General features: G+C 38.4%; 3 protein-coding genes across 3 annotated transcripts; 2 read left to right on the forward strand and 1 right to left on the reverse strand.

Annotated features, from left to right (window-relative positions):
- The first annotated feature begins 4,447 nt into the window (after nt 1-4,447).
- Nucleotides 4,448-5,503, forward strand: LOC126063792 (olfactory receptor 5W2-like). Its single transcript, XM_049862175.1, has one exon. The coding sequence runs from the start codon at nt 4,451-4,453 to the stop codon at nt 5,501-5,503; it is 1,053 nt and encodes a 350-aa protein (XP_049718132.1). The 5' UTR covers nt 4,448-4,450.
- A 13,445-nt stretch (nt 5,504-18,948) lies between these two features.
- Nucleotides 18,949-19,887, forward strand: LOC126063793 (olfactory receptor 1019-like). The gene has a single exon (XM_049862176.1). It carries the CDS (start codon nt 18,949-18,951, stop codon nt 19,885-19,887), a length of 939 nt encoding a protein of 312 aa, XP_049718133.1.
- A 6,019-nt stretch (nt 19,888-25,906) lies between these two features.
- On the reverse strand, nt 25,907-26,824 carry LOC126063794 (olfactory receptor 5I1-like). Its single transcript, XM_049862177.1, has one exon. The coding sequence runs from the start codon at nt 26,822-26,824 to the stop codon at nt 25,907-25,909; it is 918 nt and encodes a 305-aa protein (XP_049718134.1).

Below are 26,824 nucleotides of genomic sequence, written 5' to 3' on the forward strand. Positions count from 1 at the left end.
AAAAAAAAATTTTATTTTGATATATATATATATATACATACATACATACATATCTATATATAGATATATATGAAACCCAGGTGGCATAGTGGTTAGGTGCTACAGCTCCTAACAAAAAGGTCAGTAGTTTGAATCTTCCAGGAGCTCCTTGGAAACTCTATGGGGCAGTTCTACTCTGTGATTTATGGTTGCTATGAGTCAGAATCGACACTACACCAATGGATTTTTATATATGGAAACATATATACACATAGTTCATATGTATGTTCAAATGCTAATATGTAAGCCTAAGTTGAAACTGACAAAAATTGGAACAAGTGCCTGAGAACTAAAGTACGACCTTGAGTATACCTTATCTGAATTTAGAGACCATCTAAAGAATATATTTGACACATTGGACACAAATGATCGTAGACCAGATGAGTTGTGGAAGGACATCATACATGAAGAAAGCAGGAGATCATTGAAAAGACAGGAAAGAAAGAAAAGACCAAGATGGATGTCAGAAAATACCCTGAAACTTGCTCTTGAACATCAAGTAGCTAAAGCAAAAGGAAGAAATGATGAAATAAAAGAACTGAAGAGAAGATTTCAAAGGCTGACTTGAGAAGACAAAGTAAAGTATTATAATGACATGTGCAGAGACCTGTTCTTCTCTGCTGAAAGGGAAGATCACTTTCAGCATTGCTCAAGCTGAAAGAACTGAAGAAAAAATTCAAGTCTTGAGTTGCAATATTGAAGGATTCTACAGGGAAAATATTAAATGACGCAGCAAGCATCAAAAGAAGATGGAAGGAATACACAGAGTCATTATACCGAAAAGAATTGGTCAGCGTTCAACCATTTCAGGAGGTAGCATATGATCAGGAATCGATGGTACTAAAGGAAGAAGTCCAAGCTACACTGAAGGCATTGGCAAAAAACAAGGGTCAGGGAATTGACGGAATACCAATTGAGATGTTTCAACAAACAGAACAAGGGATACTTCATGGTTTAAAATCAGAAAAACTGGGTGTCAGGGTTGTACCCTTTCAAAATACCTATTTAATCAGTAGAACCCTCGTGGTGCAGTGGTTATTTGGCTGCTAACCAAAAGGTCAGCAGTTTGAATCCATCCCCCTCCTTGGAAACCCTTTGGGTTAGTTCTACTCTGTCCTATGGGGTCACTACAAGTCCAAATCAACTGAATGGCAATGGGTTTGAATTTGGTTTATTCAATCTGTATGCTGTGCAAATAATCTGAGTAGATTGACTACATGAAGAAGAATGAAACAGCAGGATTGGAGAAAGACTCATTAACAACCTGCCTTATGGAAATGGCACAACTTTGATTGCTGAAAGTAAGAAGGACTTGAAACTCTTACTTGTGAAGATCAAAGGCCACAATATTCAGTATGGATTATACTTTAACATGAAGAAAACAAAAATCCTCACAACTGGACCAATGAGCAACATCATGATGAACGGAGAAAAGATTGAAGTTGTCAAGGATTTCATTTTTCTTGTATTCACAATCAAAGCCCATGGAAACAGCAGTCAAGAAGTCAAAAGACACTTTTCATTGGGCAAATCTGCTGCAAAAGACCTCTTTAAAGTGTTGAAGAGCAAAGATGTCATCTTGAAGACTCAGGTGTGCCTGGCCCAAGCCATGGTGTTTTGAATCACCTCATATGCATGCAAAAGCTAGCCAATGAATAAGGAAGACCAAAGAACTGACACCTTTGAATTATGATGTTGGTTAAAAATATCGAATATTCCATGGACTGCCAGAAGAATGACCAAATCTGTCTTGGAAGAAGCACAACCAGAATTCAATCCTTAGAAGCAAGGATGGCAGCAACTAAGAGTCACACACTTTGGACATGTTATGTGGAAGGATCAGTCCCTGGAGAAAGACCTCAGGCTCCGTGAAGAACAGCGTTAGCGAAAAGGAGAAAGACTCTCAACAAGATGTATTGACACAGTGGCTGCAATAATGGACTCAAGCATAACACAGATTGTGAGTATGGCGCAGAACAGGGCAGTGTTTCATTCTGTTGTACATAGGGTCGCTAGGAGTTGGACCTGACTGGAGGCACCTAACAACAACATAGATAGAGAAAGAAAGAGAGAAAAAAGAGAACTAATTTTATGTTTTCTTGAAAGTATCATCCTAACACACATGTTTCCTTTTAAAAAGATTCATCATTGCACCTATCAACTATAAGAGTAGAAAGAGCCCTTAAAGTCTATTTATTTCTACTCTTCTTTCTTTATCCACCAAAGAACCACAAAATACTTAAGAGCAAACGGAGAATGACCCATTACTTTTGGAAATTCTTATTCTAGAGACTAAGAATTTTGAGAGAAATAAATATAAACAGAAAAAAAAAATTCAAGACAGATTGGATTATGTGTAATGGATGTTATATACTCATAAAGTCATTGGATTGGGGGTGGGTGACATGTGGGTGGGGGAAGAGAATCACACAGTGACTAATGAAATAAAACCATTATAGGATTGTCATATATCTAAATAAGGTAGTAAAGAAGTTTCTTCAGAAATGGGGGGGGAACAGGATGAACAATGGAAAAGATATGAAAATCACTTAGTAGAGAGGATTTGAGCTTCATTAGACGTGTGATGTGACTGAAGGATATTGTAGATTCAAGGTGGTCATAAAGCATAGCATTAAACTCAACTGTTATTGGACATTGATCAGTTTGTATAAAAACTTCAGTCTTTGTTAAAGTTGTTGCAACATTCACAGGGGAAAAATATAGAACAAGGAATCTAATTAATCCCATGTTTACACAACACAGAAAAATGAGGGCACAGGCTTTAGAGACCTAAGTCCCAAATGTCACTAAGTAAAAATAAAATGTGACCTGTCTAGTGTTCACCTACCCAAAATCAGAAGAGAAAGACATGCTTATCTCAGGTAGGATTCTGAATTGACAAATTAAGAGACCGTAGGGGAAAAAAATTTTTTTTTTTTTTGGAAAAGCAGGGAGTCAAATATTGAGGACCTTGTAAATGGATCATTTTATACCTACTTATGCTGGGTATGTGCCTGAATAAGCTCTGCAATCTAACGGCCAAACCATATCTTGTTAAAGCTGTGTGAATTTGCCTGACGTCATTTGTATGAGTAAATACGTTATTAATTTATATTTTAACTAAAATTCATAAGCAAATCATTACTTTTTATTAGTGTTTAAGTGATTTCACTACATATGTGAATTTAAGATTTGTTCTAGTGCTATTCCAACCATAAAAACCATAGCCTGAGGTTAAAAAAAAAAAAAAAAACAGTGCCCTTGAGTCGATTCCGACTCATCGGGACACTATAGGAAGGAGTAGAACTGCCCCATAGAGTTTCCAAGGAGCGCCTGGTGGATTCGAACTGCCGACCCTTTGGTCAGCAGCCATAGCACTTAACCACTACACCACCAGGGTTTCCATAGTTGAGGTAGCACATTAAAAATACCAATATGTATAAATTCTAGTTCATATGGAACACACACTATAATATACAAGTACAGAAAGAAATAAAAATCAGAGCATCATTCCCATTTCAATTTTTATGTACTAACAGAGAGATCCACACACTAACAGACACACACACACACACACACACACACACACACACACACAGAGTCACACAAGGAAATGAACCCTTAATATTTCTTGAAACATTTATTATTCTTCTTTCTATTTTCAATTTTTATGGAAAATTCAATTTAAAAATCCAAAGACATACAGATGTGTATGTTAAATCCTATATTTCCCACCTTGTATGATTTCTCTTTAGTTTGTCAGTGGGCATATCCCTTGGGATCTGGTCAGTCATGTAACCGGACAACACGTGGTCAGCAAAGAGGAGATGAAGGGTGATGGGAAAGTTGGATAAAACAGATTGTATTCACCTTTGGTTATTCAGATAACACTAAAGACATCATACACCAAAGCACCATAAGAACTTTCATTTATTAACTTATATGCTGTAGCATTTATAGTTTCTGAATAAATCAATTATATTTCTGTATGAATACAAAAACTGTGATCACTTCTGTGGCGCAGCTAGGTAGTGCTCTTTGCGCGTCCGACCTTTAGGCCTGTGTCTTCCGGCTGCGCCTCCCTGAATAGCGGGGGTTTATCGTTTAAAATCTGGAATAAGCCTTAGATTTATTCAGACCTACCGCCTCAGACAAGACACAAATGTCGAATACCAAGAGGGACGTATCAAAGCTACTCACTAGTCAAGACATTTTGGATTTTTTTAATAACAACAATGCCACTTTGTTAGTGACATTCATCTGGGCTAATTTCCTAGGATAAAGAAGACAATTTAGAAAAAGAAAGTGTTCTGCCTTGTGATAATATTTTGTGGCTGTCCAGCAGAGTTAAACCCTGATCTGTCATTGTCTTGATCATTTTTATAAGCATTTAGAATAAGAACAAAGAAGAATGGCTGGAGAAAATTGCTCCTCCTTGACTGGATTCCACCTCATGGGAATTACTAATAAGCTTGAGACCAAAGTGACTGCATTCACCTTGTTTCTGGTGGTTTATCTCATTATTCTTGTGGCAAATCTTGGAATGATCATTTTAATTAGAACGGACTCCCAGCTCCAAACACCAATGTACTTTTTCCTCAGCCACCTCTCCTTCTGTGACCTCTGCTATTCCACAGCAATTGGGCCCAAGATGCTGGTAGACCTCTTAGCCAAAGACAAATCAATTTCCTTCTATGGCTGCGCTCTGCAATTCTTCATTTTCTGTATCTTTGCAGATTCTGAGTGTCTTCTGCTGGCAGTGATGGCTTTTGATCGGTACAAGGCCATTAGCAACCCCTTGCTCTATACAGTCAGCATGTCCAGCAGAGTGTGCTCCGTGCTCATGGCTGGGATTTACCTAGTGGGCATGGTGGACGCTTTGATACATACGACATTAACTTTCCGCTTATGTTTCTGTGGGTCAAGTGAAATTAATCATTTCTTCTGTGATGTCCCTCCTCTTCTGCTGCTATCTTGTTCAGACACGCAGGTCAATGAATTAGTGATATTCACCATTTTTGGCTTCATTGAACTGAGTACCATTTCAGGAGTTCTTGTCTCTTACTGTTACATCATCCTCTCAGTCTTAAAGATCCACTCTGCTGAGGGAAAGTTCAAAGCTTTCTCTACCTGCACCTCACACTTAACTGCTGTTGCAATTTTCCAGGGAACTATGCTCTTTACGTATTTCCGGCCAAGTTCTTCCTACTCTCTAGATCAAGACAAGATGACCTCATTGTTTTATACCCTTGTTATTCCCATGTTAAACCCACTGATATACAGCCTAAGGAATAAAGATGTGAAAGAAGCTCTGGAAAAACTCAAAAATAAAATGTGGTTTTTAATAGTTAAACACACACTTAAGGAGTTGCAATTTTCTTCCCATCATATAGTACATTATAATGTGGTCTCAAACTCAATACAGTCAGTATTTTTACAAATTATCTACTATACCAATTATTAAGTACTTTCTTAAATATGCTATACTTTCTTAAGTGTCTTCAGTTTAAATATAGTACTATCTAATTTTAGAAAACTTTCTGGTCTCTGTATTAGTGTTTCAAAATTTTATTTGTTCAATGTTTCCTGTATGCATTAACTGAATTATTACAGGAGTTATTGATTATTTATTTAACACCTACTACACTTCTAAGGGTTTTGTATTTTATGGTCAATCCAGTGGTTTCTATACTAATGAACTCTATAATTCAGTGTAAATGATAAACTTTAATTAACTAATAATCCGAACAATTTATAATATCATGAAATGATAAGCTAAGGTGCTCTTAATCCAAAGTAAAATGTCTCAATCTACTGTAAAAAGAAGAAAAACTTATTTGAAATTAACTCATGTATTTTCTGATCTAAATAATGAATGGATACACAAAGTGGGGGAGAGGAAAGTATTCGAGGCAGAAGGATTGGTAATTAGTGGTCAAGAGGTGGGTATTCCTACAATTTTTTAGAGAAAATGAAGCCTCAAATTATTAGCTATAGAAGAACAAAAAGAAGGAACCTTGGTGAAGCCCATCCTTGTGCGGTAATTCTTAACTCTCCCCTCCCTTCCTCTAGGAAGACTTCCTTTCATTCCCTGCCCCCAGCCTATCTCAGGCCTGGACAAATTCCCCTAGTCTTGGGCATAAACCACCCTCTCCTCAGGGTATCACTTTATTTGTCACTTGGTTTGTTAAATCATTGTGTATAAGCTGAGATTATGAGCATTCTGTGATGATGAGTGGTCCATCCCTGTTATAGCAAGCACCTGCATTGTGTCCATGACATAGAATGGGAAAACACATACACGATAATATCAACATACTTGATAACATTTTTTGAGGGATGTTTACATGGCAGACAAAACAAAATTAACTGAGAGAATAGTATACACCTTGAACATATTTGTTTACACCTTGTAAAAATGTTCATATTATGGTTGTGGTTATTAGGGGTAATGCATCTATAAAGATATGCATATTAATTACTTGAGAATTAAAGAATATGCATTTGGGTACTTTCTTGAGGTGTGCCTACTTCTTCGGCCTCTGGTCTTGTTTTTTGATAGTCAAAAGAAAGCAAGTGGCTTTTTCAGAAAACATGAATATAATCCTATATTCAAAGGACTACACAAATGGTTAAGTGCTAGGGCTGCTAACTAAAAGGTAGACAGTTCTAACCCACCAGCTGGCCCTTGGAAACCCTATAGGGCAGTTCTACTCTGTCCTACAGGGTTGCTAGAGTCTGAATCAACTTGATGGCAAAGGGTTTTTTGTTTCTTTTATTTTTTGATGCAACACCCAAGGACACTGTTAATTATTCCTAACAAACATAGAAGCTAAAAAGCCACTGAATGTCATAGGCAATATAGCTGCCACTGCAAAATGTCATTTTATGAAAACATTTCAGAATTCCAGTAAATCCCAAGAGCTCCTCTGCTTTTCCAAATGGCATTTCTGTTTTGGACACTGTGACATGTTTGTGAAAGGTAAGATGGTGGAAAAAAGTGTATGGGAATGGATTGCTTTAAATCCCTCTTCCACAATATTTTCTCAATTAATCCACACTCTTTTGGAATTGATACTTACATACGGCAGAATGGCATAAAAGTGTGCTTCACGTATATTAATGCCCAAACAACTTTTTGGGGGGTACCAGCTTCAGTAGATTTTCTCTAATTCAGATTATATATTCGTGGACTCTAATTAACCCAGCTTCCTTCCATATCACAGTTATATATGACACCATCAAAGAGTGATTTGGTGGCAAAATGGCCTCTTTAATCACATCAAATGGCTTTGAGCTGAAGAAAAGTAAATTTTAAGCCTCATAAATAATTCATTCTAAGCTCAATAAATGGATATCTGAAATGGATTAAACAATTTGATTAATTTCAGGCATCTCCCTGAATTTATGCAAAGACAAGTTGAAAAACTCCTTCATGGGAATCTTTTTTAGGGATATTATGTTTCACACAGGAACTTTGTCAGATAGCTTAAACTAATCCTTCTCCATTTCTCCTTGGAATTCAACAGAAATGGAAAAAACATAATATCAAAGGCTTTAATCTATCCTAAGCCGTCTATAATCCTCACTGCTATCTTCCATTCTTTCGCTCTTTACATCACACCCTTCTCATGCATTCACTAATGACTGGTGGTAAATATTATTATCCAAATACTATACTACCAATGCCTGAGGATAGTGGGTTAATAAAACCAAACCAAACCTGTTGTAGTTGAGTAGATTCCGGCTCATAGCGACCCTATAGGACAGAATAGAACTATCCCATAGGGTTTGTGAAGAGTATCTGGTTGATTTGAACTAACAATCTCTCGGTTAGCAGCTAAGCTCTTAACCACTGCACCACCAAAGCTCCAGTGGGCTAATATTATAGGTGAATTCCTATATCTTGACTCCTTTCTTCAGGCTTAATGATGAAATCCCTAAACATGAGAGTGGCTAGTGATTTGGTTATATGTAAAACGCAGCAAACAGATTATACTGTTGATAGCGGCTATTTAACCACATTTGTAGGAAAAGAGCAGTAATAATGGTCTAGGACTTAGTAAGGGAGAGTGCTCTTTTAAAGACAGAGGCAGCAAATTTTAACCTTCCTAGTAAATCTTCCGCAAAAACATGCTAGGAGCCAGGCATGCAGTGCCACTCTAATCATTGTACCATTTCATAAGTCGCCCTTCCTCACAAAACCCAGTTTTCCCTATGTTAAACACGAGGTCAGAATAGCTTATCTCTCCAATCAGTTCCAGCTGACAAATTCTGACTCTGTATCTAGGATTCTAAACCCAAACTGAAACAAACAAACAAAAAAATATTGCCAAGTTGATTTTAACTCATGGTGACCCCATGTATTGAGGAGTAGAACTTCTCTACAAGGTTTCCTTGACTGTAATTGTTATAGAAACACATACGCAGGCCTTTCTTCCTTGGTGCTGTGGGGTGGGTTAAAAGCCTCCAACCTCTAGGCTGGTAGTTGAGCATAATCTGTTAGCACCTCCCAGGGACCAATATAAGATTCTACTGTTGTGTAATCCCACCCCCACTACTGAACACATCAAAAAAAAAAAAAAAAAAAGATTAATGACTTAATCTTCCTACAAAAGGACTACATTGCACCTCTAGTCTCTTTGATCTGAAATGCCTGTGACAATGAAGTCAGCTAATAATGTTAATTACAAAAAGCCAAATGCCTTTAAAAATTGCTCCTTTGACTGGCCTCCTAGTCTGCATTGACAATTTAATATGCATTTTATATTTTGAAAAAAGGTTATACAACTTTATTTGTGCTCAGATAAAAAAAGAGTAAATTTCAATAGAGTGCAATACCTCAGCTACAGAATGGCAAAAACAAAAATAATGGACAATATCCAGTATTGGTGAAAAGGCAGAAAAATCATAGCTCTCATACATTGATAGTAGAAGTGGACATTGGCATCCCACATTGGAAAACTGTATGACAGTACCTAATATAGCGGGGCATACACATGCCCAATGGCTCAAAAATCATATTCCTAGCTTTATACCCAAGAGAAATAAGTGAATATCCACCATTTGCAACAAGTACAAAAATATTAAAAGTCACATTATTTGCAATAGCATAAAACTAAGAACTCAAATTTCTATCAAAACATTCAATCAGAAACTGATTAACATTGTCTTCAAGTCAATGACACAGTGGTTAAAGCACTCCTAACCAATAGATTGGCAGTTCGAAACCACCAACAGTTCTGCCAGAGAAAGACATGGTAGTTTGCTTCCGTAGTTTTACAGCCTTGGAAACTCTACAGGGTCACTGCGAGTTGACATTGACAGAGTGGCAGTGGATGCATTAGAATCAGGATATGTTGGGCTTTGTTGTTGTTAGGTGCCATTGAGTTGGTTCTGGCTCATAGCCACCCCATGTACAACCTAACAAAACACTGCCCGGTCCTGCACTATTCTCAAAATCATTGTGCTTACCCTATTGTTGTAACCACTGTGTCAATCTATCTTGTTGAGGGTCTTCCTCTCTTTCACAGACCCTCTGCTTTGCCAAGCACGTGTCTTTCTCCAGGGACTGACTTCTCCTGACAACATGTCCAATGTATGTGAGATGTAGTGTCTCCACCCCTCCTTCTAAGGAGCATTCTGGTAGTACTTCTTCCAAGACAGGTTTATTCTTTTTTTTGGCAGTCCATGGTATATATAATATTTTTTGCCAACTCCACAATTCAAAGGTGTCAATTCTTCTTTAGTATTGTTCACTCTTTGTTCAGCTTTCACATGCATATGAGGCGATCGAAAACACCATGGCTTGGGTCAGGCACACCTTAGTCTTCCAGGTGACGTCATTGTTTTTCAACACTTTGAAGAGGTCTTCTGCAGCGTATTTTCCCAATGCAATGCCTCTTTTGATTTCTTGACTGTTGTTTCCATGGATGCTGATTGTTGAACCAAGTAATATGAATTCCTGACAACTTCACACTTTTCTCCATTTATCATGATATTGCTTATTGGTCCAGTTGTGAAGAGTTTGGTTTTCTTTATGTTGAGGTGTAATCTGTACTGCCGGCTGTGGTTTTTGATCTTCATCAGTAAGTGCTTCAAGTCCTCTTCACTTTGGGCAAGCAAAGTTGTGTCATCTGCATATCAAAGGTTATTAATGACTCCTCCAACTCTGATGCCCCGTTCTTCTTCATATAGTCCAGGTTCTCGGATTATTTGCTCAGCATACAGATTAAATAGGTATGATGAAAGGTTACAACCCTGATGCACACCTTTCCTGACTTCAAATCACACAGTATCCTTTTGTTCTCTTTGAATGACTGCCTCTTGATCTGTGTACAGGTTCCTCATGAGCACAATTAAGTGTTCTGGAATTCCCATTCTTCACAAAGTTATCCATAATTTATTATGATCCACACAGTCAAATGTATTTGCATAGTCCATAAAACACAGGTAAGCATCTTTTTGGTATTCTCTGCTTTTAGCCGGGGTCCATCTGACATCAGCAATGTTCTCCCTCATTCCACTTCATCTTCTGAATCTGGATTGAATTTCTTGCAGTTCCTTGTTGTTATACTGCTACAGCCACTTTTGAATGATCTTTAGCAAAATTTTACTTGTGTGTGATATTAAAGATACTGTTCAATAGTTTCTGTATTTGGTGGGATTTCCTTTCTTGGGAATAGATATGTTTTGTTCATCTAGTGCTGATATAACAGAAATACCACAAGTGGGTGACTTTAACAAAAATAAATTTATTTTCACACCATCTAGTAGGCTAGAAGTCCAAATTCAGGGTGTTAGCTCCAAGGAAGTCTTTCTCTGACAGCTTTGGAGGAAGGTTGTTGTCATCAATCTTCACCTGGACTAGGAGCTTCTCTGCACAAGGACCGGAATTCAAAGGATATACTCTGCTTCCGGCACTGCTGCCTTGGTGTTATGAGGTCCCCAATTCTCTGCTTGCTTTCATCTCTTGAAAGATAAAAGGTGGTATAGGCCTCAGGGAAACTCCCTTTATATTGGATCAGGGATGTGACCTGAGTAAGGATGTTACATTCCTCCCTAATCCTCTTTAGCCACAGGCAGAGATTATGATCCAAAAATCATGAAATGGAGGACAACCACACAATATTGGGAATCATGGTCTGACCAAGTTGACACATATTTTGGGGGCACACAATTCAATCCATGACAGGGCATAAATATGGCTCTTTTCCAGTCAGTTGGCCAGGTAATTTTTTTTTAGGTTTTGGAGACCATAAACTTTGTGTTACAGCCATTTACATCTGCCCTTGTATTGATAAAAATCAGCCATAGGCAATGATACACAAATGAATGAGGGGATCAATTAAGCCTTATAGGTCATAGTTTGCTTACCCTTGAACTGGATTAGATAAATAACATATGGTATGTTTGTACATTCCCCCAAGCATCTGTCAGTTTGTCGTACTGTGGGGGCTTGTGTGTTGCTGTGATGCTGGAAACTATGCCACCAGCATTCAGATAACAGCAGAGTCACCCATGGAGGACAGGTTTCAGCTAAGCTTCCAGACTAAGACAGACTAGGAAGAAGGGCCCAGTAGTCTACTTCTGAAAAACATTAGCCAGTGAAAACCTTATGAATAGCAGCAGAACATTGTCTGACATAGTGCTGGAAGATGAGCCCCCCCAGGTTGGAAGGCACTCAAAAGATGGCTGGGGAAGAGCTACCTCCACAAAGTAGAGTCGACCTTAATGACATGGATGGAGTCAAGCTTTCGGGACCTTCATTTGCTGATGTCGCACGACTCAAAATGAGAAGAAACAGCTGCAAACATCCATTAATAATCAGAACCTGGAATGTACGAAGTATGAATCTAGGAAAATTGGAAATCATGAAAAATGAAAAACAACGCATAAACATCGATATCCTAGGCATTAGTGTGATGAAATGGACTGGTATTGGCCATTTTGAATTGGACAATCATATAGTCTACTATGCTGGGAATGACAACTTGAAGAGGAATGGTGTTGCGTTCATCATTAGAAAGAACATTTCAAGATCTATTCTGAAGTACAATGCTGTCAGTGATAGCATAATATCCATACACCTACAAGGAAGACCAATTAATATGACTTTTATTCAAATTTATGCACCAACCACTAGGGCCAAAGGTGAAGAAATAGAAGATTTTATCAGCTGCTGCAGTGTGAAATTGATCGAATATGCAATCAAGATGCATTGATAATTACTGGCGATTGGAATGCAGAAGTTGGAAACAAAGAAGAAGGATCAGTAATTGGAAAATATGGCCTTGGTGATAGAAACAATGCCGGAGATCGAATGATAGAATTTTGCAAGACCAATGACTTCTTCATTGCAAATACTTTCTTTCACCAATGTAAACGGTGACTATACACATGGACCTCGCAAGATGGAACACACAGAAATCAAATTGACTACCTCTGTGGAAAGCTCAATATCATCAGTCAGAACAAGGCCAGGGGCCGACTATGGAACAGACCATCAATTGCTCATATGCTAGTTCAAGGTGAAACTGAAGAAAATCAGAGCAAGTCCATGAGAGCCAAAATATGACCTTGAGTATATCTCACCTGAATTTAGAGACCATCTCAAGAACAGATTTGATGCATTGAACACTAGTGACCAAAGACCAGACGAGTTGTGAAATGACATCAAGGACACCATCTGTGAAGAAAGCAAGAGGTCACTGAAAAGACAGGAAAGAAAGACCAAGATGGATGTCAGAGGAGACTCTGAAACTTGCTCTTGAGCATCGAGCAGCTAAAGCAAAAGGAAGAATTGATGAAGTAAGAGAACCAAATAGAACATTTCAAAGGAACTCTCGAGAAGACAAAGTAAAGTATTATAATGACATGTGCAAAGAGCTGGAAATGGAAAACCAAAAGGGAAAAACACGCTGGGTGTTTCTCAAGCTGAAAGAACTGAAGAAAAAAAATCAATCCTCAAGTTGCAATAGTGAAGGATTCTATGAGGAAAATATTAAACGATGCAGGAAACATCAAAAGAAGATAGAAGGAATACACAGAGTCATTATACCAAAAAGAATTAGTTGGTATTCAACCATTTCAAGAGGTGGCATATGATCAGGAACTAATGGTACTGAAGGAAGAAGTTCAAGCTGCTCTGAAGGCATTGGCAAAAAACAAGGCTCCAGGAACTGATGGAATATTAATTGAGATGTTTCAACAAACAGATGCAGCACTGGAGGTGCTCACTCGTCCATGCCAAGAAATATGGAAGACAGCTTCCTGGCCAACTGACTGGAAAAGATCCATATTTATGCCTATTCCCAAGAAAGGTGATCCAACCGAATGTGGAAATTATAGAACAATATCATTAAAATCACACGCAAGCAAAATTTTGCTGAAGACCATTCAAAAACGGCTGCAGCAGTATGTCAACGGGGAACTGCCAGAAATTCAGGCCAATTTCAGAAGAGGTTGTGGAACCGGGGATACTGTTGCTGATGTCAGATGGATCCTGGCTGAAGGCAGAGAATACCAGAAGGATGTTTACCTGTGTTTCATTGACTATGCAAAGGTATTCGACTGTGTGGATCATATCAAACTATGGATAACACTGGGAAGAATGGGAATTCCAGAACACTTAATTGTGCTCATGAGGAACCTTTACACAGATCAAGAGGCAGCTGTTCGGACAGAACAAGGGGATACTGATTGGTTTAAAGTCAGGAAAGCTGTGCGTCAGGGTTGTACTCTTTCACCATACCTATTTAATCTGTATGCTGAACAAAGAATATGAGAAGCTGGTCTGTATGAAGAAGAACGGGGCGTCAGCATTGGAGGAAGACTCGTTAACAACCTGTGTTATGCAGATGACACAACCTTGCTTGCTGAAAGTGAAGAGGACTTGAAGCACCTACTAATGAAGATCAAAGACCATAGCCTTCAGTATGGATTACACCTCAACATAAAGAAAACAAAAATCCTCACAACTGGAGCAATGAACAACATCATGATAAACGGAGAAAAGATTGAAGTTGTCAAGGATTTCATTTTACTTGGATCCACAATCAACAGCCATGGAAGCAGCAATCAAGAAATCAAAAGACACATTGCATTGGGTAAATCTGTTGCAAAGGGACTCTTCAAAGTGCTGAAGAGCAAAGATGTCACCCTGAAGACTAAGGTGCGCCTGACCCAAGGCATGGTATTTTCAATCACATCATATGCATGTGAAAGCTGGACAATGAATAAGGAAGACCAAACAAGAGTTGATGTCTTTGAATTGTGGTGCTGACGAAGAATATTGAATAATACCATGGACTGCCAAAAGAACAAACAAACCTGTTTTGGAAGAAGTGCGGCCAGAATGCTCCTTAGAGGCAAGGATGGCGAGACTGTGTCTTACATACTTTGGAGATGTTGTCAGGAGGGATGAGTCCCTGGAAAATGACATAATGCTTGGCAGAGTACAGGGTCAGCGGAAAAGAGGAAGACCCTCAGCAAGGTCAATTGACAGTGGCTGCAACAATGAGCTCAAGGAGAACAGCGATTGTAAGGATGGCGCAGGGCCAGGCAGTGTTTCGTTCTGTTGTGCATAGGGCCGCTATGAGTCAGAACCAACTCGACGGCACCTAACAACAAGAACAACAACATGTTTGTACATTAAAATATTACTCAGAAGTGAGAATGAATGAACTACTGCCAATTACAATACGGAGAAATCTCAGAATCATATTGATGAACGAAATAAACTAGAAATAAAAGTGCAAACACTGTATGATTTCACTTCTAAATAGTTCAAAAACATACTAAACGAGTCTACTATATTGGATATCATTTTTTTATGGGGCCCATGGACAGTCTCCAAAAAGCGGATAATTTTGTGTTTTTTGATCTGTGTTCTCACTTCAGGGACGTTTCTGAAAATGCATTTTCTGTACAATTTATTACTTGAGAATTTTTATATGCGTATTATACCTTAGCTGGTATTACATAGTGTATTCATTATGAGATTGTAAACAACAGAATATCATTATTACCTTTTACATCTCTAGCAATTTCTTGCACACAGTAAGTTTTCACATTAAAAAAATTTTTATTTCTTTTTAATTATGTTTGTAAAATTAGTCAATTGCACAACTTTCATAGACTATTTCAGTAAGTAATGATCCTTTATGTTACTAAAAATGTGCTACCTGGATAAGAACAGTAACGTTCTTATAAACTGACAAGCTCTGCTAGTCTTATTTCCAGCACCAGGGAGGCTGAATGACTCTGGGTCACTTTGGGGCCAGTATCCTGCACTGAACTTGTCTCATTACAGCCGTACTTCACTGCCAGACAACTGTTCTTTGACGTTCATATGTAGACAGTTACTTACATAGTATGTCAAGGGTACTCGTGACACCAGGGAAACTGTTTAGTTACAGCTTTAAATTCCACTCAAATCTTTTTATCTTTTACATAGTATGTCAAGGGTACTCGTGACACCAGGGAAACTGTTTAGTTACAGCTTTAAATTCCACTCAAATCTTTTTATCTTGTATGTATATGATGCTTTAATTCGATGTTTTGAATTCCATTCAAATATTTTTTCTAATGAAGAATTGTTTGCATACCAAATGATCATGGCCACAGGATAGATTACGTAAATCAATGTATATAAATAAAAAGGAATGCAATATTATTCATAATACTTATTTACACACAAAGTGGGTTCATTCTGAAGTCATTTTTGTTTATTTATTTATTTATTTTTAATCTGATAGATTCTATAACAAAACATGGTTATCCCCGGTAGTAAGATTTTGGTTAGTTTTTTCTGTCTTTAAACAATTCTTTATTTTGTGCATTTTATTTTAAAGGGAAAGTGTTGGGGTGTGTGTGTGTGTAGTGTGTGGGTATGTGCAAGTTTGTAGTATATATCATGAAATTAAAACATAATGCTTGTATAGGAAGTGGTGAGCAAGAAATAATGAATGACGGTTGACTAGAGATTGCTTAAGTATTATTTTATCAGGTATAATAGTGGATGTCAAAATAGAAACAAAACAATAATGGGGAATAAGTTGGATTTATTTTTAACCACCCAACCTGTATGAAGTAACAGGTGATAAATCATGTAATTATATCAGTCACATATTCCTATGAGACAAACTTTTGAACACCCAGAGACCAGACACAAAGGTAGTTATATAATCTCAGTCATCAAAAGACAACACTGAGGGTCCACACAGAGGCAGCTGCATCTAAGGGATAAGTCACTAGCTCTAGATCAGGTACTAGTATTTACTGTTGTTGCTGTTCGTTTCTTTTTTAATTAACTTTTTATATTTCTTTTTCCTCTTGCCACTAAAATTATATTTATAAAACCAGGGGAGGTTATGGATCTTTGCATAAGCTTTTATTTTAATTAAATATGTTAACATCCCTAGATAACAGAACATACAACAAAATGCAAGAAGTAATTGGAGTGGTGGTCAGAATTGTTTTTATTATTACTATTATTTTTAATCTTTTAATTAAATTTTCTGCATTTTAAAAATGTTCCTTCCCTGGGAAGGAAAACATTTCTAAAGATGTGTCTACAGGGATATTTAAATGAGTTCATGTCAAGGTTTTGGAGACCTACACTTTGTTTTTGTTTGTTTGTTTTGTTTTTTTATTGTGCTTTAAGTGAAAGTTTACAAACCAAGTCAGTCTCTCATACAAAAATTGGTACCTACCTTGCTATGTACTTCTAGTTGTTCTTCCACTAATGAGACAGCAAACTCCTTCTCTCCACCCTGTATTCCCCGTGTCCTTTCAGCCAGCTTCTGTCCCCCCTCTGCCTTCTCATCTCCCCTCCAGACAGAAGCTGCCCACATAGTCTCATGTGTCCACATGAGCCAAGAAGCTCACTCCTTACCAGCATCATTTTCTATCCCATAGTCCAGTCCAGTCCCTGTCTGAAGAGTTGGTTTTGGGGATGGTTCCAGTCTTGGGCCAACAGAAGATCTGGTGACCATGACCTCTGGGGTCCCTCTAGTCTCAGTCAGACTATTAAGTCTGGTTTTTTATGAGAATTTGAGGTGTGCATCCCACTGCTTTCCTGTTCCATCAGGGATTCTCTGTTGTGTTCCCCGTCAGGGCAGACATCAGTTGTAGCCGGGCACCATCTAGTACTTCTGGTCTCAGGCTAATGTAATCTCTGATTCATGTGGCCCTTTCTGTCTCTTGTTAGAGCTCTGTACTTTGATCACTAGGTCATTATTCAGATGTCATCCATTTCACAATCCCCCTTTTTTAAATCTATCTTCATTCCATTTTTTTTTAATCCCCACAGAGCAGGAGGTACATGTATGATATAATATATGATAAAATTGATTTCAGTAAAACATAACAGTAGGACCCAAAATTCAGTTGTCCTCCCAAGTTCCACAACATCTTCTTAACCAAGGGCAAGCGGATTTCAAAGGTATCGAAGAGAAAGAACACAATATTATAAGTTCTGGAAATTGAGAAGGAGAACACAAATCAGACATGACTTTGAGGTTATGAGAGTTGATCGAACATGTATTACTATCACAGGTCTTACACATGTAATCTGTTTGTGAATAGAGACCATTAGTTCTTGTAGGCTACTTTAGAGGGACAACACAGGAAACCATACTCCCTTTCAGGCTTCTCTGCCACTTGTGTTAACAGCACCCTTACGATTAGTTTCAAAATGCTCTTCATATGTCCCTTGAGCAACAGAAATTTGCTGAAGGGAGCATGGTTAGCCCTGGCATATCTTTGTCTATTCACTTCAGCCTATTGCTCATGGGGACCCCGGTAGTGCAATGGTTAAAAGCTATGGCTGCTAACCAAAAGGTCGGCAGTTTGAATCCACCAGCCTCTCTTTGGAAACTCTATAGGGCAGTTCTACTCTGTCCTACAGGGTTGCTATGAATTGAAATCAACTTGACAGCAAAGAGTTTTTTGTTTTTGTTTTTTTTTCTTATTGCTCATGAAGATCTTTCAACCCCCTTTTCTAGAAACCACTACCTGTTCTACTCTGGCAGGTCCTGATTCACAGACTATGTCCACCGCATGGACAATGGGATGCAGTTTTGTTTGTTGAGTCTGGATAGGACCTGAGGGGTTAATGGGATAAAAAGGGGAATGTTTTATCCAAAACCTGCTACAGCTCTATCTGCTCTACAATCTGTGATGATCTGAGTGAAAAAATAAAGGATTATTTTAAATACCTGAACTGCTCACTTAAATATACTTCCCTGTTACTGAGTCCAACTACAAAATTGGGGAAAAAAAGAGCTTCTTATCAGATGATGTGGATTAGCTGGACCAATTAATTGTAAGAATCATGACCCTAAATTCTCAAATTATCAATTTCTTAATCCACACAATAAAAATATTAAGAATGTCATGAATACTACGTAGGTGTGTGGAAATAACATGATTTAATTGGAATGAAAGTGTCCTGCAAACTCTGTATAAAACCAAACCAAGCCGTTGCTGTTGCGTCAGTCTGACTCATAGTGACTCCACGTGTCGCAGAGTAGAACTGTGTTCCATAGGGTTTTCTTGGCTGTAAACTTTATGGAAGCAGATTGCCAGGCCTTTCTCCCAAGGTGCCAACCCCTAAGTTAATAGTGCAGTACTTACCCCTTTATGCCACCCAAGGACCTTGCAAATTCCGTACGGAGATATAAAAATGTAAAAGGCAGTATTGCCATTATTATTTAGTAGATTTGTATATCAATGGGTATATTTCCAGTTGGGTCAATTCGCTTCGAGCAATCCTAGTATTCTTTCTTTACTTATTTTTAACTACCAAAACTGAGAAAGGACCCGAGGTTAAACTGTGAAGACAGTAAGATGATGCTAACCTTTCACTTCCATTTCCTTCTTTCAGGGGTTTCATAAATCTAAGTGATGGCTGCTGAGAACCACACTTTCTTTACTGACTTCATATTCTTAGGGTTTTTTGACAGAAAGGGTGTGCAACAGGGGCTCTTTGTACTCTTTCTCCTGGTTTATGGCATAACCGTGATTGCAAATCTAGGGATGATCCTACTGATCAAGATAGACTCCAGACTTCACACACCCATGTATTACTTCCTGAGCAATCTGTCTTTCTGTGATGTCTGCTACTCCTCCACTGTCTCTCCCAAGATGCTGGCTGATTTCTTATCTGAGCAAAAGAGGATTTCATATAACTTATGTGCCACTCAGATGTATTTTTTTGGGACCTTTGCTGATGTGGAATGTCTCATTTTGGCTGCCATGGCCTATGACCGTTACGTAGCCATTTGTAATCCACTTCTTTATACAATTGCCATGTCCAGGAGGGTCTATACCCAACTAGTGGCTGGTGTTTACATTGTGGGGTTGGTGGATTCAGCAATCCACACTTGCTTCACATTTCAACTGTCCTTCTGCAAGTCCAATGTTATCAATCACTTTTTCTGTGACATCCCACCTTTGCTAGCCCTCTCCTGCTCAGATACATCCATCAATGAGATAGTGATGTTCGCTTTTATTGGTTGTGTTGTAGGGTGCAGCATCGTAACCGTTCTTCTCTCCTATAGCTCCATCATAACTACCATCTTTAGAATGAACTCAACTGAGGGGAGACGCAAAGCCTTTTCCACATGTGCCTCCCACTTAACTGCTGTGGCTATATTCCATGGTACACTCCTGTTCATGTATTTCCGACCAAGTTCAAGTTACTCAATGGACACTGACAAAATAGCCTCTGTCTTCTACACAGTCGTGCTCCCTGCGTTAAACCCACTGATCTATAGCCTGAGGAATAAGGATGTGAAAGATGCCCTGAAAAAAACAATAAGCATTAAATTATGTTCTGGGTGAAACTGCATTTTCAACCCAGAAGTATTTATGTAAAGATTCTCCGAGCTAAAGTTGAAGGACTTTGACATAAGTGCCTGCAGTTTCACCAATACACTCTTGTAGGTTTTTTGTTGTTGTTGTTAGTGATTTTGCGCCTAAGCTGAGTATTAAAAAAACAAAACAAAACAAAAAAACCATGATTAAGTTGATTCCAACTCATAGCTACCCCACAGGGTTTCCAAGGCTGTAAATCTCTGCAGAAACTGACTGCTACGTTTTTTCTTGTGGATCAGCTGGTGGTTTTGGAAGGCAGACCTCGGGGCCAGCAGTCGATGGCTTTAACCATTGCATCACCAGGACTCCAACTGCGCGTAAGGAGCTTTTACTATTGGTCTTATTCTTCTCTCCAGAGTAAGAAAGAGTAGTAATGGTTTAACTTTGCTATTATGCAGAAGGAGCTCCTCTATTCTGTGCCCATGAGTATGCCTGAGTGAGATATCATGGGTTATAGCAGCATAGCTTCTAACACCAATTCAACATACCCTCATTAGGAGTCAATTTTTAAAAAAATGAGTCTAATAAATATAAGGAGCCCTGGTACACAATGGTTAAAGCAATCGACTGATAATTGAAAGGTCAGTCGTTCGAAACCACCAGTGGTTATGCAGGAGAAAGATGTGGCAGTTGGCTTCCATAGAGATTTATAGCCTTGGAAACTGTATGGAGTCGCCATCAGTCAGAATCAACTTGATGGCAGTGGATTTGGGTTAATAAATACAGTTGCTCAGCCAGAAGGAAGTTTTCATGAATCAAAAGTAGCCTTATTTGTAACCTTCCTATCTATTAGCATGGCCCCTGGAAATGCTGCATCATAACACGTAGATGTAGATAATCCATATGGGTAAATCTGCTGCAATAGATTTAAAGTTTCACAAAGGCAAGATCCTTCTGTCTTGTTCACCATTATTTTTGCATGGCTATTCTTTTTTTTTTATTCTCAATACTAGGCTCCAAAATGTCCATCAAAAATACTTACTGAATAAATACATCAGTGCTTCCCTGGCAAAACTGATACAAATTGTGTCCTTTTATATACAAGTAGAACATCTATCCTTTAATTTTGTTTTAGCACATTCACTTTACATGAAATATGTCTGCACCTCTTATCATTTGGCCTTGTCTAAAATAAGAAATCATGGACAGGGCTCATTTGACATAAAAACCATCTCAGGCCCTTCATTCCTCATTGCTGTTGCTGTTGCTATTGCTAGTTGTCTTCGAATTGATTCCGACTCATGGTGACCCCATGTATGCAGAGTAGAACCGCTGCATGAATTTTCAAAGCCATGACATTTCAGAAGCCAATGGCCAGGCCTGTCTTCCAAGGCACTTCTGAGTTGGTTCAAACTGCCAACCTTTCAGTTAGTAGTTGAGAGTTTCACTGTTTGTGTCCCCAGGGGACCCCTCCATTCTTCCTTAACCTGCAGCAATAGTATCAGCAGATGTTCTCAGGATCAGTGGTTCATGGTTTATATTGCACCTTCCAGCCTGAGAATCAAACTGCAGGTTTTTTCTTGCTCTCACTCTGGGGATTAGATGTGGTGATGTGGTACTATTGACAACTGTATGTGAACTTCAAGAATGGAAGTTAAGTGTGAAGGGCCTGGACCTTCTCTAAAGGCCACTGCAAAAGGTACTCTGTCTCCCCTGATGTGTCCATGGCATTATACATGGCATTAAAATATAAACAGCGGAAATACCCAGTTATACATTTTAAGTTGCAAAGGAAGAGTTATTAATGTGAAAATATGTGCAGTGGGGAAAATACAAATAAATAAATAAAGGTTAAGACCGTATTTATATTACTATTCCATTTATAATAATTAAATTGTCTTTATGCATATCTGTGAAATAAACTGAAACCCTATTTTGAGCAAAAATTTGATACCCACCCACTGCTGTCAAGATTTTAATAGTAGTTTTAAAAGCAGTGTGGAGACTTAGTCTGACCTCTTCTCACTTCATAAGAGGGAAGGAGAATCGAGATCAACAGCCCAAGGCTGATTCCTATGAGATGGAGGTCTGACATGTCTCCTCTCTTGTCATCTTTACCAAATCTGACACCCACAATCCCTCCCACAGCACTGTCTGCTTCTCTGCTGGGTTCAATAATTCACTGCAAGGCCACACAGAACTCACAGACAATACTCACAATTATGGGGTTCATTAGGGGAGTACAGGTTACAATTCAATCTCAGGAACACTCAAGGGTACAGTTCTTCCGTCAGAACAGCCTCTTCCCAGCTGTGCTCACAGGCGTGCCTCTCCCTTGCCCTAGGGCTCTGCACAAAGGCACTGAGCTTTTCCTCTTGGTGGGCCAGGAAGCCCACCTCACCTTTTCCAGCCGCCAGGTCTCTGCTGGGTCTCACCTGCCACTGCTTCTCAGCACCTTCAGGGTTACAGATCACTGTCTCTCTGAGCCTCCTTCTCCCAAGAGCTTCTCAGCCCAGGGATACTGGGTCCAAAGGACATGCTGGCTTCTAGCTGTTCTTCCTTGATGGTGGTGGTATTCTTTCTTTCCGGCATCTGGGGAGGCTTATTTCAAGCAGACCTGGATAACTAAACTGACCAATCCCTTTGGTGGGCCACAATTAGCATATCTGCATGGTCCTTCCCAATCACTTAGGTGAAAGTTACAAGACTATGGCTAGAAAGGCCACACAGAAGTGATCCATCACATTGCAGTGGTCATCTCTAAGGGATTGGAAGATATCGTGTAAAATAATTTTTTTCTTTTATATATCAGTGTACTTGAAAAAAATCCATAAAACATATGTATTGCATTAAGAATGAGAAAAAAAATAAACTTGTTTTAGCAGTTTATGTACGGACATTATTTATGAGTATGCACACGTGTGTGTGTGTGTGTGTGTGTGTATGTAACCATGTGTAGATATGTGAGCCTGTATAATTGACATATTTACAAATTCATTAAAACCAATTTATTCCAAATAAAGTATTTCTTGTAATTTGTTAATCATTTACTTCATAGACAGAATTTCTTAATTATACAATTATGAATTGTTTTGGAATAATTCTGTCATCTTTTCCAGTGACTTAATTGAGTTAATTGCATATGCTGTTCTCATTGTAAGCAATTAACAATTAATCCAGTTATGAAAAACATGACACAATTTCAGGTGCCCAGGTGTACACATTTTATTTTAGGTTGTTGTTAAGAAGGAAACATGAAGGCATTCTCTCCTGGATCTGAGACTACAGAGCAGTAATTTACAAGAGGTCTTTCATTTAGATCTTGCCTAATTTTATACATTCCTTTAGTGTATAAAATGAGCTGAGTGTTTTTTACTTTAAAAATTACAGAGATGAAATAATTCATACAAAATGATATTCCACGTGCTATTTGTTTCACGTTGCTTATTAGACAGGTTTTGAAAACAAATAAAATTATTTGATAATCTCTTAAATATGTGTTTTCCTCTATAATCTCAAATACTTTAATTGGTGCTCATAGAATAATTTATATTATTTATCAGGACACCACAATTACTGTCCAATCCTTTCCAAACTCAATGTTTTCTATTAGAATAATGTATTAGTTAACAATATCCTCATCTATGAAATTAGGCCTACTCATGTTATCAAAAATTGGTTTTCACCACCACCTTTCAGCAATATGTGTAAGGAAAAATATATCCTTTATTATTATTTATCCTTTTCATTGAAGGCACTGATTTACATATGGGTAGAAAACCAGAATTTTTAAAATTTTGTTTGATTATTTTTGTTTTAAGAAAATTATCAAGATGAGAGTTTAAGATAAGAACTTCAACTTTGAAGTAAGACAGACCTAGCAGTTCATAAACTACCATTTACTTGTTAGCTGTATGACCTTTCTCAGGTTCCTTAACCCTGCTAGGCCTCAGTTTCTTCACCTGCTTAGCAGGGATTAAAAACAATATATATCACTGGGTATATCACTGTCATAAGTGTGCCTGACATTATTAAAAGGTTTGAAAATTCAGAAACAAATATTTATTTTTAAAGAGAGTTCACACAACTACCTGAGTTTGATTAAGAAAATTCCTATGGTGATATAAAGCCCTTAATAACTAGCTCCCTAGCCAGGGGCTGAAACTTGATATGACTGAACACTGGGGGCAGGGGATGCTATTCATTGCATTATCTCAAACAGTGAGTCTCCAAGCCCCATCTTTCTACCCTCTTTAGAACCTGCTCACCCTGTCTGGGAGACCCCAGTTGTAGATCCTAACCTCAAAATTCCCATGTGTGTAGCTTTCTCCCCAGCCACCTTAAGGCATGTTCTTCAAACCTGCCTTTACTCCTTGTTATTGCTTAGTAGAGGTTTCTTCATGGCTACCAATTTTGGTCACAACATTCCCATGTTCCATGGCCAGCTACCTGCAACCATACTACTGATCTAAGGCCCACACTTCTTATACCCAAGAAGTGAGTTTGGATAATTAATGTCAGAGTACTTGATTTTACGTTATCCTTTATGACCCTATCTCCAGGGCCATGGCCAAATGGGCACACATAGCTGCACTTGGATCGCTAGCTACTAATTATGATTCTCCCACGCCTTTCAGACAGCATTCCCTGCTCAGTATTTAGAAAGAAGCACTTGATTCTCAACAGCCTTGAATCACAATGCACAAAACTCTTCACTGTTGAAAGCACACAGTGTCCAGGGCCCTGTCCCACCAGTAATCTACATGGACAAACCCCTTCTTGTGAAAATAAATCCCACCTCAGTGAATCAAACTGTGGTCTAGATTTAGAACCCAGCATACATTGCCATTGTCAGAAGGCATTGTTCTCTTGGTCATCCTCTTTCCTATGCCTCAATCTTACCTTTGGCTATAGCACTTTTTTTAGATTTTACAGCCTTCTCCATGGGTCATGCCCCAGTTGCAGACCAGGTTATCGTTCTGCCATTAGTGGGCTCCAAGTCTTACCTCTGTCTGCCAGAGCCCAACTTCTCTCAGATTGTTCAGCTTGGTGCTTACCAATATAGATTCCAGACTGAATATGTTGTTGATGAAATAGTCTATGAATTAGATTTTAATCTAGTCAACTTTGTTTTTTTAAGCTACCATACTGAAAAACATTCTTTAATAGTTATTTGTGTATATACTGCCACTCTAGAGAAAAAAAACAAAAATACTGGAAAGAAAATACGGCGCTGGGTTTTTTTTGGGGGGGGGGTTAGAGGCATATATTCAATATGAAAAACAATCAACCATAAAATTTATTAGGGCTTTTTCATAAAAATTCATTCAATAATTACACTGGGGAAGATACCATGGTAGAGGCAAGGGATCAAATAATGAGTAAGGAATTAATGAATAAGTCTAATAGAGTTATAGAACACAGTCACAAGTAGCTTCACAGTAAGATAGGAATTGATGAGAGTGTTAAAAGAAGCACACTCAAGATTCGAGTGGCATCCAGATTGTAAGTTATCATCTGTAATTGCAGGGTGATTCAGAAAAAAATCATGTAAGGTTTAAATTAGAGCAGGACCTTTTTAGAGTGAGTAGGATTTGAACAGCTAAGCTACCATGTGCACTTATTTACATGGGGATAAAAATAAATTGAAAAAGAGTCTCAATGATTTGTATTCATTTATGTTCACAAAAGAGGTAGTTACAGTATGTCATTGGCTTATCCGATATGGGGAATAATCATGGTGTGAGATTAGGATGGAAAGAAAGCTTGGAATATAGGAAATAAAATGAAGGGCAAATCTTATCCAGAAATAAATATTACAAATGTCAACTTTAAAATGGTAGAGATAGACATAACATAAATCATGTGAGAGGGCCAGTTCTGATGTTAAGTCCTGGCCACATTCTATGGCCGAGTATTTATTACCTGCAACTTGGGAGAACATCCATATTAAACTTTCATCTCCAGCATTCCAACCATAGGCCAAGAAACATATATTGCTGAAAGGTTTCAAGTCTTATTTCATCCTTTCCTAAGAAAGCAATTTTCAACTGATAAGTTTTCTAAAGGCATTTTTGACATCTTTGTTCCTTAGACTGTAAATCAGGGGATTCAACATAGGTATAATCAATGTATAGAACACAGAGGTCACTTTGTCAATATCCAGTGAATGACCTGTACCAGGGCGCAAATAAATGAAGATCAAGGTACCATGGTAGATAGTGACAACGATCAGGTGGGAAGCACAAGTGAGGAAACCTTTCTTTCTTCCCTCAGCAGAACTTATCTTGAGGAGAGCTGCTATGATGAAGACATGTGAGAGAAGAATTGTTAGAAGACAGACAGCTTCAAACAAACTAGCAAAGACCACCAGAACTATGTCATGAATGTAGGTGTCTGTGCAGGACAGTGAAAATAGAGGGGAGACATCACAAAAGAAATGGTTAATTTTTTTGGAGCAGAAAGTGAGATGGAAGATGTTAGTGGTGTGGATAATGGAGCTCACGGTGCCTCCCAAAAATGCTCCCATTGCAAGCTGGCAACAAATTCTCTTGGACATAATAACAGTATAAAGCAGTGGGTTGCAGATTGCTATGTACCGGTCATAAGCCATGGCAGCCAAGAGGAAAGATTCTGTATCAACCAAAGAAATGAAAAAATAGAGCCGTGCAGCACACCCATTGTAAGAAATTGTCTTCTTATCAGAAACCAAGTCCACCAGTAATTTGGGAGCAATGACAGAAAAGTAGCATGCATCTATGAGGGACAATATGCAGAGGAAAAAGTACATAGGTGTGTGCAGGTGGGAGCTGCTTGTGATTAAAAAAATCATCCCAAGGTTCCCCATGAGCGTCACTGAGTAGATGGAAAAGAACACAGCAAAAAGAAGCCTCTGAAGTTCTGGGTGGTCACTAAATCCCAGGAGGAAGAACTCAGTCTTCACTGTGCCGTTCACTTTCTCCAT

Source organism: Elephas maximus, chromosome 20 (assembly GCF_024166365.1).
Source record: "Elephas maximus indicus isolate mEleMax1 chromosome 20, mEleMax1 primary haplotype, whole genome shotgun sequence".
Lineage (NCBI taxonomy): Eukaryota > Metazoa > Chordata > Mammalia > Proboscidea > Elephantidae > Elephas > Elephas maximus.